We start from the raw sequence: 16,535 nt of genomic DNA, 5'->3' as shown, positions 1-16,535 counted from the left end.
AAAGGATGAAATTCATTGCCAGTAAAAGCAGTGTTATGGAACAGCTGTTCAGCCAGATGTTTAAGATGGGGATCTCCAGAACAAGATCAGGGTAACCTGGAAAAATCTGAGAATATATTCTAGGCTGACTTTTTAAACAGTTCCAAAAGGGATGAGACAGCGATGACTTATGAAGTGGGAATTATGGGATTGTCAGCAGACTTAAAGAACTGGCTCACAAGTGGACTTAAATGCTGAAGCAGTGTATAATTTCTTGACATTGTAGGTAAGCTGGTTGCAAAGATCAGAGCCTTGGGTGCAGGCACACAAGCTCAAACCTTGAAAGGTGGGAAACTTTCTCTAAGCCTCTTGATGTCTGGATCCATCCAAGGCCAGTTTACAAAAGCAACAAGCCTGTGTTGACAAGGCTTGTCCCAGAGACGTCCTTCTCATCTTTCTTCCTTTTTTCTGTCTTCCAAATTGTGGGGAATTATTTCTGCTTGAATTAAACATAACACAGAATGAAGACGTGCAAATAAATCAAAGTGCTTTTTGGTCCGCAGCTTTCTTCTTTGAAAGACAACGTAAAGACTTATCTTTCCAATTCCCAGCCAACACTTTGACGTCCAATGGAAATTAAATTAATCATCATCAAAAGAGGGACGCTGTCTGTAAAGGGGAAGCTGAAAGAAGGATGTGTTAGTAAATAGCACCCTAAACAAACTCTTCTGAGTGCTGCTTGACAGAAAAATAATGAGGGAGAGAGGGAAAGTGATTAAGAATGCAACATCCTTTATTTAACTAATCACTAGCAGAGGCAGAACAGCGTGACTGCTCTGAAGACCTCAGTGCCTAGAATACACAGAAGAAAACAAGAAAAAGGAATTAAGTAATAGAAAATTAGGAGAACATAGAGAGACGATGTGTGAATAGGCAGACATATATGTAGGACATTATAGTATTAGTATAGTTTGATTTGAGCTTACCCAAAGATGAATAAGCTCTTTGTTCTGCTGCCACAATGCAATGAATCCATGTATCATGTCATTTATTCTGTTACTAAGCGTTAAACAACTGCTACACAAGCTGGAAATCATTTTACACATGGAGAAGTGATACTTTCTTTGTGTAAGGAGATACTGGTATAAAGTGGTGCGCTCATCACCTGCAGGTATGCACTAAATACTCTCTAAACGTGTCTCTTCCTCCACAAATGAGATTCATGAGCTTTCTACCATTTAATGCCACATAAGTGACTTTACGCAGGTTTAAAAATGTTACATATTACAGTGAAGTTCACTTCAGCATCATCTCTGTCTCTCTCCGCTCTGCTGCCGCAGCTGTTGCTATGGCTCACCTTGTCAATTAAACAGAAATTCAACCTAAATTAGAACTATCCTTGTACTATTCCAATTCCAAGTAATATTAACATTTACAAACACGAGATGGAAATTATGGCGTTATTATAAGTTTTTGATGCTACAATCTTTTACAGTGTCATCGGGGATGATTTACTAAGACTCATCCATCAACATGGGATTACTGACTGAATCTGTGAGCTCACACAATGTTTGTTTGAGACATGACATAAAAATTAGATCCACTTCCAGGTCTCTAAAGCAGTCCCCAGCGAGTCCATCAGCACTACTGCCAGCACCACACCATAAGGGATTAATCGCTCTCCCAATCTCTGTATTGTAATCAATTTTGCTTTATTGAAATGCCATGTAAATGCTATACAGCGCTCCCAAGGCACACAGATGGGAAAATAAGAGATGAATGAAACAGAGAAATATCTAGAAATAATAAGAAAAGCATTAAGAAGTAAATGATGAAAATGTACTTGTGCATTATTTTCACTGAGCTTCTTGCGCTGTGAGATTTTTATTTATACTTTTATAAAGCTCAATTACTCTTCCAAGTGTAAGAAAACAAATTGCAAACTTTACAACTTATTTTCCCAACTATATATTACAATGAGCCTTCAGGCCATGCGTACTTTTAATGGCTTTCATTCAGCTGTAATTAAAAAAGAAATCGCTCATTCACTGACGATTCAGTCGCCCTGATCTTACCATGCAGAATACACTTTCACACTGAAGACTTTCTGAATCTTAAACTAAATAATGGAAGAAAAAAATCTTCATAGAAGGCATTGTACACACCTAAAATCTTATGAAACATGGTTATTCATGCCTTGAATGCAGTGTTCACCATGTAACTGGCAAAGTACCTCGGTAAGAGCCGGGCCCTTTGTGTTCACTACTTGGTTTGTGCGTTCATTTGTGCCTTTTTATGCAGAAGGGAAACATAGTGTGAGCTTTGTACGCTGGGCAGCACAGAAGACATCGCAGTGTGAGTCAGCTCGAGGATGTGTGTGTAACATCCCCAAAGAGGAAAATTCACTTTTTCAATTTAGTTTTTTTCTAAATGTGTTGCTGATTATTCTCCTCCACCTCAGAGGTGTACAAGACACAAATTCACTCACTCAAATCCATACACCCCTCACCCCATCAGCCCTTCTTCTGAGCACCAAGATGTGTGCACTTGTTGCACTTGTTACCATTGTGTGTCCACTGAAAGACTGATTTGAGGAGATTTTTCACGGTGGCAGTGCCATTTTTAGTCCACTTCAACCACTGGGCAATCACACCAGTCGCATCCTGATAATGTCATTCGAATCAAGAAAATTTTCAAAGCAAGGTGATTAGTTTTTGAAGTGGATGACCTTTTCTCAGTCTACTGGTAGAGTTTATTTTGAGAATTTAGGGCTCATATGGTGAGACCTAAATTCTAAAGCAGCTAATAACCTGCAAAACATTGCATGTAACATCAGTTTTAATGCCATATTGAACCTTGATGCTGAGGATTTAAACAACAACAACAAAAAAAAAACCCCAAACCACAAGGTTCAGTGCAACCCAGAAAATTCAGGCTTCACTGTCATCTAAAATGAATAGATACAGACAGACAAGAGACAACCCCCAGCCCCGTCTCCAATGGTACCTGTGAGGGATTTAGAGGTGCAGTCCTTTCTTCTGTGGGGACCTGATCCAGTGGCACTTACTGAGCCCTCGTAGCTAATGCAGTCATAACAAAGCAGAGCTGTTCAAGGATAAAAAAAGAAAAAAATATAAAGAGAAAAGGGGCGATGAAAAATAGATTCAAGGGTTGCTGATTTTTTTTAATGAGTTACAAGGTTTGGCATTTTGCTTTTCTTTAATTTGGGGGTGCATATTTAAATTCCAAAGCCGTATTCCAGGAACAGCCCTGTTTGATGTTATGGCTGTGTTAGCCATGCTGAAGCTCTCAAAACACAGTGTCTACCTGCACCTACATGCACCTGCACAACCAATCATGCCTCCCCCCAAAACAGCACACAGTATACTGGACACCTGCAGATGAACTTAGCTGGAAATTTAACAGAGGAAAGAAATAAAAAATAGTGTTAACAGAGTTTAAAGCAGCAGCAGCAGCAGCAGCAGCAGGAGCAGAACCCTTAAACCTGACAGAGCCATAATCAGATTTGTTAGAGCTGGAAAAACAGACACCTGGGTTAGTTTAGCAGAAAAGAAACAGTTTCAGATTTAACTGTGTTAAAGGCTTGAAATTCAAATAAGTCAACCCTTACTGAAATGCAGTCATTGCTAAACTGAATTTGAACATAAGCAGATTCACTGTGTGAGCTTTTGACCTTGTAACTGACAATATGTAACGGGTAGGGCTGAAACCCTTTATGTTCTTTTTAAAGTTTAAATGTATTTTCATTTCAATTAGAATGAAGACAGATTTTCTGTCTTTTTGAAGAACAGGTGTACTTCTAAAATCATCTTTTTTTTCCTCAAATGTCATTTTATTCTATGCAGTAAGTTACTGATTTGTTAAAGCTACTTCTCCTTGTGTCCAATATTATGTTAATGGTTTTTTAAGTCATTTTGACAGGGTAAAATAACATTCAGTCTATTGTCTCTCTGCACTGCTTGTAGTACCTGCAAATGCTTTGGAAATCCTCTCCTTTTTCCACTCCCAGGGCTGGTCGTACTCCTCGGGGGGTCGCTCATCATCCTGGGGCAGTCGGCTTTCTCTAGGGCAGCGTGAGCGCTCAGGGTCCGAGTCGCCACCATTCTCGGCTGGCTCATACGGCGTGTCGTACAGGGGCAGCTGCCTCACAGGTCCTTCCTTAGGCCCTCGTCCACCAGATCGTATTTCTGCAAACAAGGAGAAAGCCTGGTCGTTAATCCTACATCTCAATAATATCACCTTACAGATGAAAACAACTCAGTGGGGGAGAACACTGCCAGCATCTAAGAAATTAGGATTTATGACCGTAGATGCTCTTACAAGATGCTACAGCAAGAAATTTTGTGAAGCCTAACTTGCACATTTCTTGTATAGAATACAGTGTGATGAATGTAAGGAGATATTTCAACTGATTAGACTGGGAGACAAAAAAGCTTCATAGTCACAGTTTCAGCTACGAGCCTCCTTGTTATTATATCGCTGAAATCACAGCCAATGCCATCAGTTTGAAGACTAAAGGCCTCAAATAACATAACTTTGCAGGCTTAAGAGTTGAATTTATTCAGAAATCAGCTACAAGCCCAGCAAGTCTCTCAGTTTTTTTATGGCTGGTAATGAAAATTTTTTTGGCGCTGCAGTACGAACGCATAAAGGGCAAAAGGGAAAACTAGGGTCAACGAATCTATTAAGTTCATAAAAATGGCGATGGTAAGTTGTAAATTGTTCAGTGAAGCTGTCCAAAAGTTGCCTAGTGTTGTACAGCTTTGATAAAAATGTGAACTTAACCTAGAAAATCAAGTTTCTTTCTCATACAGTAACTGGATGCATCTCAAACTGTAGCCTAAATGAATATTAACAGAAGTTATCCAGGCAGTGTGAGTCTTAATGGTGACATAAGATGGCTATGGATGCTAAATGTATGCTGGGCACACTCTCTCTTAGCCTCATTTTATATCTCAAGTGCAAATCCCCCAACCAGCGGTAGTAAATGCTATACAGCAGAATTGTGCACATTGATAGGACGTGTGACTGGTAAGGCAGGGGCCTCTTATATGAGGTGACTTCTGGTGACAGTTAGCTGTTCCTGAACTGATGACAGCAGGGGGAAGCCGAAGACAGAGCTGAAATAAGGAGAGAAGAGGGGCAAAAGTACACAGTGTAACCTCCCTGAATATGGCAAAATCACACCACAGGTCTGTGCAGCCTTGGCCCAGACCATCGACCAGCATCTGCACACTTAACCACTGTCAAATTCCTGAAGGTGGTCAATTTTCACACAACTGAACAACCTCAAGAAATTTCCTCTACAGTTAATAAAAAAAACAAACAAAAAAAACAAACAAAAACAAACAAAAAAAAATATATATACACACATACATATATACATATACATATATATATATATATATATATATATATATATATATATATATATATATATATATATATATATATATATATATATATGTTCTGCACAACAGCTTAAAGTACGACCTGTCAAAAAGGGCTACTTTACAGCATGTGCCACTCATTCAAAGATGGAGAGGGAGAGAGCACTTACAGTGCCAGAGAAGAAATCGTGGGACCAGAACATTATTAGTCTCTCAATATGGTGAGGATTTTATCTATCAAAAACAAATGAAGTCATAATGGTGTTTCTTGTGAAATCTTCACACGTTGCAGAAAAGGACCCACGTGTTTTGTTCTGAGATGCAACCTGATAATAAATATGCCAGCTCTCCCTTTTTTAAACAGCTCCAGCTCTCCACTTTGTCCGTAGATGGAGCTGTGTCCATACATTCTATATATGAAATCATGAATATGATTTATCTGGTAGTTTTTTTCTGGACACAATACTAAAGGATGCTGCAAAAAGAGGTATTTAAATCAGATTTTAAAAATTTCTTTCAAAATTGCATTTCTGAGAAATATAGTATAACTTGCTTCAGCGTTGTGGTCTTTGTCATGTTAACATTTCAAAGTGTCTCAACATGACTTTCTTCCTATAAATGTTCCACATAATGTTCAGAATCTTGAATCCAGCGCATATATTCTTGTTTTTATTTATATTTAATGTTATAAATGCACTTAATATTACCAGAACTCAACTAGGATGCATGCAAACCCTTTTATTCTCCACATTGAGAGGTGAAACAGACCTGACTCCTAATGAAGCATCATGCCCTTGAGAACTCTCCTCTTCTCCCTTTTCCACCACCTCCTCCTCCTCCTCCCCTCTTCAATCTCCCTTTACTCATATGAAGTTGTTAGCAGCCTGCACCCTTCCTCCTGGGCCACATGAAGCTGTTAGCGGCCAGCACCACCATAGAGTAATGCAATGTGAAGAGAATGAAATATTATGCCACACTACTGCATAATTGCCTCTTAGCCCAAGGGAGCTCTTGCGGAAAAATGAGCAATGCGTTGAGCCTAATGGAGCTACCCGCCGGTGGTGGAGGTGGAGGGGTGGGATGAGGTGAGGCTGCCAGATCCCGTATCTCAGCGTAATCCCGCATTAGGCAAACTTGCACTCTTTGATCTTAGCAGTTAAAAGACTTGGTATTACGAGATCTTGGCATGATTAGGTCCTACCTCCCCTGCAGGAGAACAAATAGCTGTAGAAGAGGGAGAAAGAGGCAATGGGAGGCTGCCATACGGGGTAAAATGAGTGGGGGAGAGGAGGTGGGTATTATTGGTGAGATGGTGAGTAAATCTTGTGGGAAGAACCTTTTAATTGCAGGCACGCTGCCTTCGATAAACTGCTGTGGTGGATTGAGACTCCCTGCTCGCTCCCAAGAACGAGGCCTTGTATGTGGAGATAGGAGCTTTGTTGACCTCCTTCTCTTCCTCCCGCTGTCTGTTTTGATTTTGTTCTTCCTTCTAACCTCCCTTTCTTCCTTGTTTCCTTCCATCCTTCTCTCTTTTCTTTCTGTCAGCTCCTGTTGAGGCATGCTTGGCAAACTGGGTGGGGACACATCTGTCTAGGCAAATTACAGTGATTGGCATGACAGTGGGGCTGCAAGTTGCAGCACAGCTGCAGTCTATCTTCCGTCTTTGACCTCTACCCTCTGTTTAGGGTAAGAGGTCAGGCACCACACCCTCCCTTGATGTACCTTGTACCTCCCCCTCCCCGGATGTCAGAGTTCCTGTCCAGATGCTGCACTTCCTTTCTTTTGCCTTTTACCCTTCACCTACTTGGCCTTTGCAACTCCAACATTCATGCCCCTGAAAGGCTTGGAAAATCGGATTTGTTTTCCCATTTTTACTTATATATTTTTTAAAGTGACTACAAAGTCTACAAAGACTCTGTTGTTCCTCCAAAGTTCTGTGTGTTTCAAGTATTTTAAGCCACAATTACACTACTACAGTGTGTTTCAACAAACGTAGTGAAAGCAGCAGCACTGACCACAACCATCTGTTTAGTGCCACTAAAAAAGATGAGTGCGGGGACAGCAGAGCATGCTGCTGAGAACCAACCAGCTGCACTCGAGCTAAAAACCATTTCTCCCTAATGAGAAAAAACACAGATTCTGGCTGTCATAAAACCTCAACTGTAAAGCAGGCGTCGGTTGAATGTAGGTTTTCACGTGTGAGCTAAAAATCAGAAGCAGTGAGGAGAAGCATTAAGATTTGAAACAAGTGACAGATCCGGTCTTTGTTATCGTCTTTCTCTCCAGTTCATGAACTGGAGAGATTAATCCTTTGGGAGAGAGAGGAATATATTCCTTGCAATAAATCCAAGGAGGCTCCTGTTCCACTTACTACAGGAGGAGCCCTCTGGGCATATTACCATGGCAGTGCAAGCGCAGGAAGAGAGCTCTGGATTAAATCAAAAAACATTAACTGCAACCAACCTGGCAGCCGCATCCTGCTGCATATCAAGGACTGACCAGGCCATCTAGACCTCATCATCCAGACCACTCCTCCTTCTTCTCCATTACTGCCAACCACTAAAAGTGATTGCATTTGCAAGAAAGTAGCAAACAACTGCATAATTGTGCTTTTATTGCAAGGCTAAAGCTTCTAATATGTAAAGGAAAATCACATTTATCTGTCTCTCTGGTTGACTGCCACCCACCCACTCCTACTGAGCCTGAGAGACTTCGCTGCTGCAAAGCGCTTGAAGGGGCACGGTGAATATCTGGATTTGATTGAGGGGATCTCTTGTGCACTAGTGAAGGATTAAATCCGATTAACTTTACACCCCAGGAAAACAATGGCCGGAAAATACCCAGGCTTCAAGGATTTACTCCACTACTTCCACCAGCGAATTCACTTTTAAGGGGGCAACATGTTTCATGGATTAACTAAGATTAACAGCAAGTGAAGAAATAACAGTTTTGACACTGTGTCAAAGATGCCTATGTATTACGTTGCAGAGGTATCTACTGAAGTTAGCATGCTAACCAGCCTCAGACAGTCTCGTCCTGTAATACAGTCCCTCAAGAGGCTATAGTGAGTCACTGTATTGTCCAGTAGGCTGTAAAACTTTGCTGCAGTTGTCCTCTATCAACGACATTCCTCTGTTCTTGTCAGTTCAGCTATTCTCTCACTTGCGTGTCTTGACTTCCCTTGGCTTGTCCTCTACTCCTGCCGCCACTACATCTTCCTACCAGTTACATAATCCCATTGCGAGGTACCTGTGTGGAAAACATTATTTGCCAATTCACGCAGGTTTGGCAACACGTCAACAACTGCACTTTACTGAGGTTATATTTATTCAAGCCAGTGTTAGCTCAGTGTGAGGGTGAGGGTTGAAACTTGGTTGTGAGTACCCAGTGAGCACAGTCCCAGAACAGGCACATAGCACACTCTCATGCACACCCTGAATGACAGGCACACAGATAGCGCAGGTAAAAACTTTGTGGATATTTTGGACAGACCATCAATTTGGCTGCCTACCTGGATTTCTCCTGATGGCCAGTCCAACTATGGCACAGGGGATGGGGAAGGAGGCCGAGGGACCAAAGAGTGCATTTCATTGTTTCCTATAACAGGGGTGGACATCCCCACTTTCTGGTAATATGCTGCCATACTCCATATTAGTTTGGAGTATGAATTCGACAGTTGGTCAATTCTTATACGTTGTCCCTTTAAAGAAATGTTGAATCTGTGTAGCTATTATCATTTCATTCAGATTAATAATTAACAAGGTGGATCTATACTGCCTGCTTCCATATGACTGAGTAAAATGAAGCCGAATATAGATTACACAAACAAAAAGATAAATGCGGATGCACTGCAGATGCTTTCTGATTCACACACATTGATTACTAAACTCATGCCTGAACCGCTTATGAATGCTTGTGCTTAAATGTATTTTCGTAAACCTAGCCATCTGTGACGACGGCTCAGCCAAGCTTTTTCCATGATAAAGATGCACATTTAAGAAGGTTCCAGGTTTTGATTAACAAAGCCTCGACAGAAAGGCTTGTATGTAGCAGAGAGACATTTCTGTGGCTTTGATTTCATTCTGCTTTATTGCACAGGTCTGCGAGGAGCAGACAGTGTCGATCTAGAGGCGCCAATCAGGTATTTGAGCTATATCAGGGGCCACCCACAGGTACTGTGTGTCAGCCGAAGAGCTGGCTGACAAGTGAAGGTGTTTGCTCCTTGACCCATGGCGCCCTCCTATTGAGTGTCATTTCACTTCTGTGAGTGACGCTGAGAGGAGGCTCTCGCCGCCAACTGTTCCCCACAGACCTCTGGGAGAATAGGTACAATAAGAAAAGACAAAACAACCCTGTCAGCTTTGTGCTCATATCTTGCCCCAATTCTGATTTCATTTTCATGTCTCATAGTGTTTTGAAGAAACAAAGGCAGCAAAGACAAAAGGAATAATTTAGCATGTCTGCTTCTTCTGTATGTCTTTTTTACAGCCCGCAAAATTTCCACATTTCTTACTTGACTTGATACTTAGAGACAATTTGTAAAGTGTCTGCAATGAATAAGCGCAGACTTTTCCAGTCATGCTTCTGTCTTTCTGTGAACATGACAGGTTTGTCCATTTGCAAAGAGTGTGTCTGCGTGCTGCTGCGTCTCCATCAGCCTCCTGCAGACAGAACAAAAGCAGCCATGGCGTTTGTTCTCTCTGTCTCCTTCTTCCTCCTGGCTCACACTGTGCCAAGCTTGTGGTGGGTACACTCTGAGGCCTCTGCCTGCCTGTCACACATGTACATACTTTAGGGGAGCCTGGAAGCCAAAGCGCAGGCAGAGTCTATTCTTGCTTTGGTCCAGAGAGAAGAGTATTTTGGGTCTGGCTTCACTATTTTTGGCTTGTGCTTTCTTATAAATGCCTTTTCTGCTAGAAGCCATACTTTTTGGCAGACGAATGACATACTGTGAGTGGTGCTTTTAGGCAGACCCAATGAGCAGGGCAAAATCTATCTAAATGTCATCAAACAAGCCGCAAATGTGCATTCATTTGTTCATAGACAACAAGCAGAAACTGGAAATCAAGACCATTAAAAAAGAGTTAAGAACTGTGCAGCCAGTCATATGTAATATCCGAGTGAAGGAATGGCTGTGTGGGTGTGTGCACTCGTGTATGTGTAAATCTGCTGTTCCCCAGATGGCCTGAGGGAATAGAAGCTGAAGAGTGTCTTCCACAACACGCTGACATGTATATGGATTCACTCCCATACTGGAGCAGGAGAGTAAGCCACAGAGACAACATACACAAAGCAGAAAACAAGAAGGAGGTGGGTGATGACGGAAGTAAGCCAGACAAAGTAACAGAGGCAGGGAGAGAGGAGGAGAGGGGAGCGTCAGAGGGAGACAGAGGGGATGTGTCAAAAAAGAAAGAGACAAAGAGCAACAGTGACTGAATAGAGAAAGGGAGGGGAAAAATAGAAAATTAAAGACAGGCAGGTGATGCAAGTTTGTCACAGAGGGAGAAATAAACAAAGAGACTGCGTCAGGAAGTCGAGGGGAGTGATGGGAGGAGAGAGTGGGAGACACAGACAGAAGGAGAGAGTGGTGAGAATAATAAATATGCACGGCAGTGAAAGGCTCTTCATATCCAGCAGCTAATGAACACGCATCATTTGAAAGCTCACTACAGATGAAAAAACTGTTAGGTAACTTATGAGGTTCAATATTAACAGGCCACTGCTTCTCTGTGCAGTAAACTTGTATCAAATTAGAACACTTCAACATAGCCTTCTTAAGTTCTTATTGTAGTCACTGTTAATCGTGTCAGTGGCTTTCTGTCTTCGCAGCAGTAGGGACGACATCCTAAACTTATACACACGTCAACCCGGCCTCACAGAGCTGTGCTTTCGTTCAGTACTGAACAGTGCTTTGAGGCAAATGCTCAAATCACCATATATCACAATAATAGTGCTAGCATGTTAGCATGCTAATATTTGCTAAACAGACATTTTAACCTGATGATGGAACTAGATGAAAAGTAAGGGGACTAAAGTTTCAGTTCCTGCTCTGGGGACCATGAATGTCTGAACCAAATACTATGCAATCCACCAAACAATTGACAGGATATTACAGAAACTCTGAACTGCTGGTAGTGCTAGATGTCAGGGGATCCCCAAACAATTCAAACTCCAGGGAACTTGAATATCCCCTTGCAAATTTCATGGCAATCCATCTCATTGTTGTCAAGCTATTTCACAAATGTAAATCTTGTGGTGTAAAAGTCAGTGGGATTCACCATCTGGGAACCTTGAATATCTGTACAGAATCTGACTGCGATCCATCCAATAGTTGTTGAGATATTTCAACCTGGACCTACGTGTTGGACGCATCCCCCAACCCGACAATGCCATCCCTAGAGCCATGCCACTACCATGGCTTAAAAAAGAAGTTTGATTCAACCCTCCAGAAACAGCACGAGGTCAAGTCCTAAACACAGACAAGCTTAAGAGGGAATCGAGTTTCCTGTTATCACTGAAAGGATTGCTAATTAACAAAGTCTGGCATCCAGTAATGAGTAATTAACTGGATTTGCTGTGTAACATGGGATGATGTAACACTATTGAGGGACGCCCTGTGATTTGATCCTGCCTCACTGTGTAAGACTGGCAATGTCTCACCTATGTAAATGCCTGTCCACTGCAGGGCCACTGTTTGGACGGTGCCATTGATCCAATGCGGGGCGCAATTGCAATTACAGCTCGTTAGGACTGAGGTGAAAGCTCATTAATAGAAGATGAATGGGGACAGCACCTTGGAAAGGTGCCCGTCTACCTATATGAATCACAGAACAGCCCTCACAGCTAACTCACGCAGCTCCGCAGTGAACAAACAAAAAGACGAGCAGTAGATCAGCATACTGACAAGGCGACAGCAAGTACAGATGCGATTAGTCATTTGCCGTTGCCGTCGATTGCGCTGCAGTAATAGAAATTCCATTTGGACGACAGTCAAACACACAGAAGCTGGAATCTTTTCTCGACACGCTGTGAGGAGGACTTAATGTGAAGCAGTGACAGCCTGCTTGGCTGACGCTGTTGGATGCAGAGGGGCCCACAGCCTTGTGGGAGAAGAGCTATTTTTCTGCAGGCTGCGGTTCTGAGCTGTGCTTGCTCTGTGGCTATTGTTCCTGAGCTGAGATAAGACTGACGGTGGATTAGAGGAGAGTGCACCCAGAGTTCAGGTTGTGTATGGCTGCTGGAAGGGGAAGACAGCTCCGGGATGGGATTGGTTCTGGGAAAGAAACTGGGAACAGGAGAGGGGATAAACAGAGGGAAGCAAGGAAAGGAAGGAAAGGAAGGGAAAGGAAAGAGAAGAAAAGGAGAGATGAGTTGGCCATGTCAGTGAGCGATTTTGTCATGATGCCTAATCTGCCTGTGTGGTAGCAGAGGAGGGGGGACAGGGGAGTCTGATGACACGTGGATGTGGCTGTGATGAATAGTTGCTTCATGCCCCCACCCCAAGGGGGGTCAATAGCCCATTAGTGGTGATAGGCCTCCAGCAACAGTCAGCAAAGACCCACTTGCACCCCCACCACCTCGCTGCCTCAACCTTCAACTGGCTCACATTCCCCCAGGGGATGTCAAGACTGTTCATTCCACTTTACTCTGTTGGAAAGAGAATAGCATTGAGGAAGAGATGACACGGGAGAGAAAAACCCTTCTCATGGCACAAGGGAAGCACTGTAGCAAAGGCCTGATGTAATACAGGATTGGGTCAGACAGAGGTCATATACGTATGAATTCACAGCGACTATAGACATTTCCATTTAGCTTTTAGAATGCTTGAGCAAACAGTGTCTTGGTTAAGGATGCTTTTAAAATCCTACACTGTATGTAGCTCCTGGTTGGAATCGAACTCAAGATCATCCCGGTGCTTGGCTCTTCAACCAATTTTTCCTCAATAACCATCTGCAAAACCCAGAGTTAAACAAAGCCAGCACACACAGATGTACACTTAAATTTGCGGCTTGCTGCGAGTGGGAAGAATCTCATACTTTTAAGTCTTTCCATTTTTTTTCTCGACATTTTTCCTTATTGTGTGATAATCCGATAATCTCTCCCCGCAGCACAACAACACAGACAGAAGCCGCTGCCGAGAAATCAGTGGGAAATTAAGTTCTATCACCTCCTCACTGAGCAGAGATGACAGACACTACGCTCTCTTTGGACTGTCTCTCATTAGCGGAGATGGATGTATGGTGAAACGCTGACATACTTAACTCACAAACTGGGTTACAAACAGAGAACCGAAGCAAATCTTTTCCTGTTGCAATATTACACAACCTGAACTTTGTATGACCTCAGTTTTACTATTAGTAAGACGCCAGAAAGGACAAACTATAGCAGCTTTTTACAAATACACCCCACGGGAACTTAAAAAATAAAGCACAATGCCACTTCTACGGTTCCTGAACTTCAAAGTCAAGGCTCATTATGAGGCATATCAACCATAAAACGAGGATGAAGCAAAAAAAAAAAAAATAGTGTAACTACTTCAACAGAGTAACATAAATATTCATTATGTCCAAAAAAAAAACAAAAAAAAACAGTTGGCTCTTCAGGCTAAGAGGGAGAGAGATAGGGAGACACTGGAACACTCTGTATTGATTTGTTCCCTTTATCCGAGAGGGCTACTTCTGCTGGAGCAGGATTGTGACCTGTTTACCAATCCTTCCAGTCCAGAGGACGCGCAAGTCCTCTGGGAAACGTGCATTAGCGGGGCTCTGGTAATGCAAATAGTTACACAGCAGTGACCTCGGTCTCTCTCTACGTGCGTGCTGTTTTGACCTTCAGATGAGTGCCGCCTCTTGCTAGGTGCTCCCCACATGACTATATGTGGAGAGTGTAAATACAGTAAGGGTGGATTACCACGGTAAGCTGCTAACAGTGTTTACATGACTGTATGTGATCTGATCCCTGTCACCCGGCGTCTGAGTGAATAAAACACAACATGACCGCCAGGAGATTAAACAATGGGAACACTAACCGTCCTTCATAAGAAAACTGGATGTTTTACGAAGGTGTTTTCAGGTCAGTGAACACTGAGACAGTTCTGCGAGTAGCCACAGTAAATCTGAGTTATAATGTAAAACCAGCCAACCATCATTTCATAAATGTTAACATCTACTTTCAGAAAATATGGTATTAAACATTTTAAAATAGTAGAAGACAACTTGTGTCCTTGACTCACAAATCCCTACAGACTAGATTCATTTTACGGAAATATAACTATGATAAATCAAGTGTATTTTGCCAAAATGAATATACTGCATTTTTTAAAAATGAAGTTATTTGAGGGCAGCAGCAATTTATAACCTAATCAGTCGGGGATTTCTCTGGTACATAACACAGCATGTAGCTTGATGCAAAATCTTATTCAGCTTGTGCTTCTATAAAAAGGCAGAGAAAATGCAGCCAGACAAATGGCTCCAACTCTGACATCCGGTGCATCCAGTCCAACTATCAGATATGAGACACTGCAATTAGCCACAGCCTAATTAAAACCTACTGTACAAGTGTCTGGCTACAGCTTGAGGCTGTATTGTTGTTTACTCCAGCTTAGCTTTTGTTCACACATGTGCACTTGGCAAAAAAACAGATCAAAACATGAAAGCCTTATGCATAATAGTGAATATGATATGCCTCACCCCTCTACTGCTCTGTCTAAACAATGTCTGTCCACTCTTGTCCTGCTCTTTGTTTATCTGTACTGTACCCAGCAAGCAGCACAGGACTAAAAGTCTACAGTGCTAGTGTGTGTGTGTTTGAGTTAGCGAGCCCGTCCTCTTCAGCTTCCATTAGATCAGACATCAGAGAGCCTGGAGAGAAGCTTCTGGAGTCCAGTCAGACCTTTCAGCTCTGTCCAACCTGATTCACCCTGACAGGTCAGACAGACCAGTGCAGAGTAGGGCACATGACATATGATCTAGCTGTAATACCACAACTTTCCAAACTAAACTGAGGAAAGCAGACATAGTGCAAAGGCCATTATATACTCTGAGATGCAAGCAAACGTGCATGAATGTAATGTTAGTTTACTATCACTGAACAGAGAATCAGAGAAAACAAAAAGTCCTCACACGTCTTCCTACAGCTTCTCCTCATTTTCATCTGTGTTTCATCCACATGCCAACCAGTTGGCAGGAATATGCTAACCAAGCTCCACGCAGGTGCAGCTGAGTGTAGACCTGTCCATATCCAGTACAGACTCCAAGAACAAACAGAGAGTAGCAGATGGTCATTTGCATTATTGTCTTCAGCACCACTGTTGCTCCAAAGATATGGCAGATTCGAAAACCCTTTTTTTTGATAAGCAGGCATGTGACATTCATGTACTGAATTTTATTTTTATTACAACTTTTCTGTTTTGCCGGTTTGCTATTTCATTACACTGTCTTAGCGTTGACATTTCATTACTTTCATAAGCTATCTCATTGATTTGTCACACAGCATCAGAATCAAAATTCTAAATCCCTTGTTGGCATTTGAGTCAATATTTGACAACACACTGCATGGTATGACTCATAATTTATTTATTTATTTTGGGGGGAGGGGATCCGTGTTTGAAATTTCATTAGCTCTTCACATGGCTCACTGTTGATCGAAGGGTTTCAAAATTCATGGGAAGATTTTAATACTGCTGAGCACCTGCCCCTGAGGAGTAAACAAGATAAAACACAACAACAACCACAACAAAAAAAAAAAAGAGAGGCTGTCATTTTAGCTGAAAAGGAATACATTTCAGTACTGTTGTGAATTTCTGTTGTTTGGACAACTGAGGCTGATTTACTGGTAAACTACTTAACAGTGATATCTACTCTACGCTGACATACAACAAACACACTCAAAACACAAATCCCACCAGCAGTATGAGTGCATTGTGACAGCATGTAACAAAACTCAAACTCAAATCACTTCAGTCTCTTCCCAAATGAAGTTCCTAATTCAAATCTTTTTCAAATTTGCTTTATTCACACTCTACAAAGAGCTGTCCCATAATGGCGAGCTCATTTTCCTTAACGAGTCAAACACACAACAAAAACTCCAGACGACTGAACAATGAATGCAAATCGACCCCGAGGGTGCACTGTAGAAAATGAGCTC

At 42.1% G+C, this 16,535-nt stretch overlaps 1 protein-coding gene across 3 annotated transcripts in view; it reads right to left on the bottom strand.

The window, feature by feature from the left end:
• LOC121197016 (SH2 domain-containing adapter protein F-like) overlaps positions 1-16,535 on the bottom strand; it is a 98,350-nt gene that overhangs the window by 24,244 nt on the left and 57,571 nt on the right. For 2 of the 3 annotated variants that reach the window (XM_041060479.1, XM_041060393.1), the window contains exons 3-4: positions 3,969-4,187; positions 2,986-3,084 (exon numbers count right to left, since the gene is read on the bottom strand). In XM_041060479.1, the coding sequence (XP_040916413.1) occupies positions 2,986-3,084; positions 3,969-4,187 (318 nt within the window). The remainder of the gene's footprint in view (positions 1-2,985; positions 3,085-3,968; positions 4,188-16,535) is intronic. The other variant, XM_041060559.1, reaches the window with a different exon arrangement.

Source organism: Toxotes jaculatrix, chromosome 1, assembly GCF_017976425.1.
Source record: "Toxotes jaculatrix isolate fToxJac2 chromosome 1, fToxJac2.pri, whole genome shotgun sequence".
NCBI lineage: Eukaryota > Metazoa > Chordata > Actinopteri > Toxotidae > Toxotes > Toxotes jaculatrix.
This window is presented reverse-complemented; position numbering and strand designations above follow the sequence as displayed.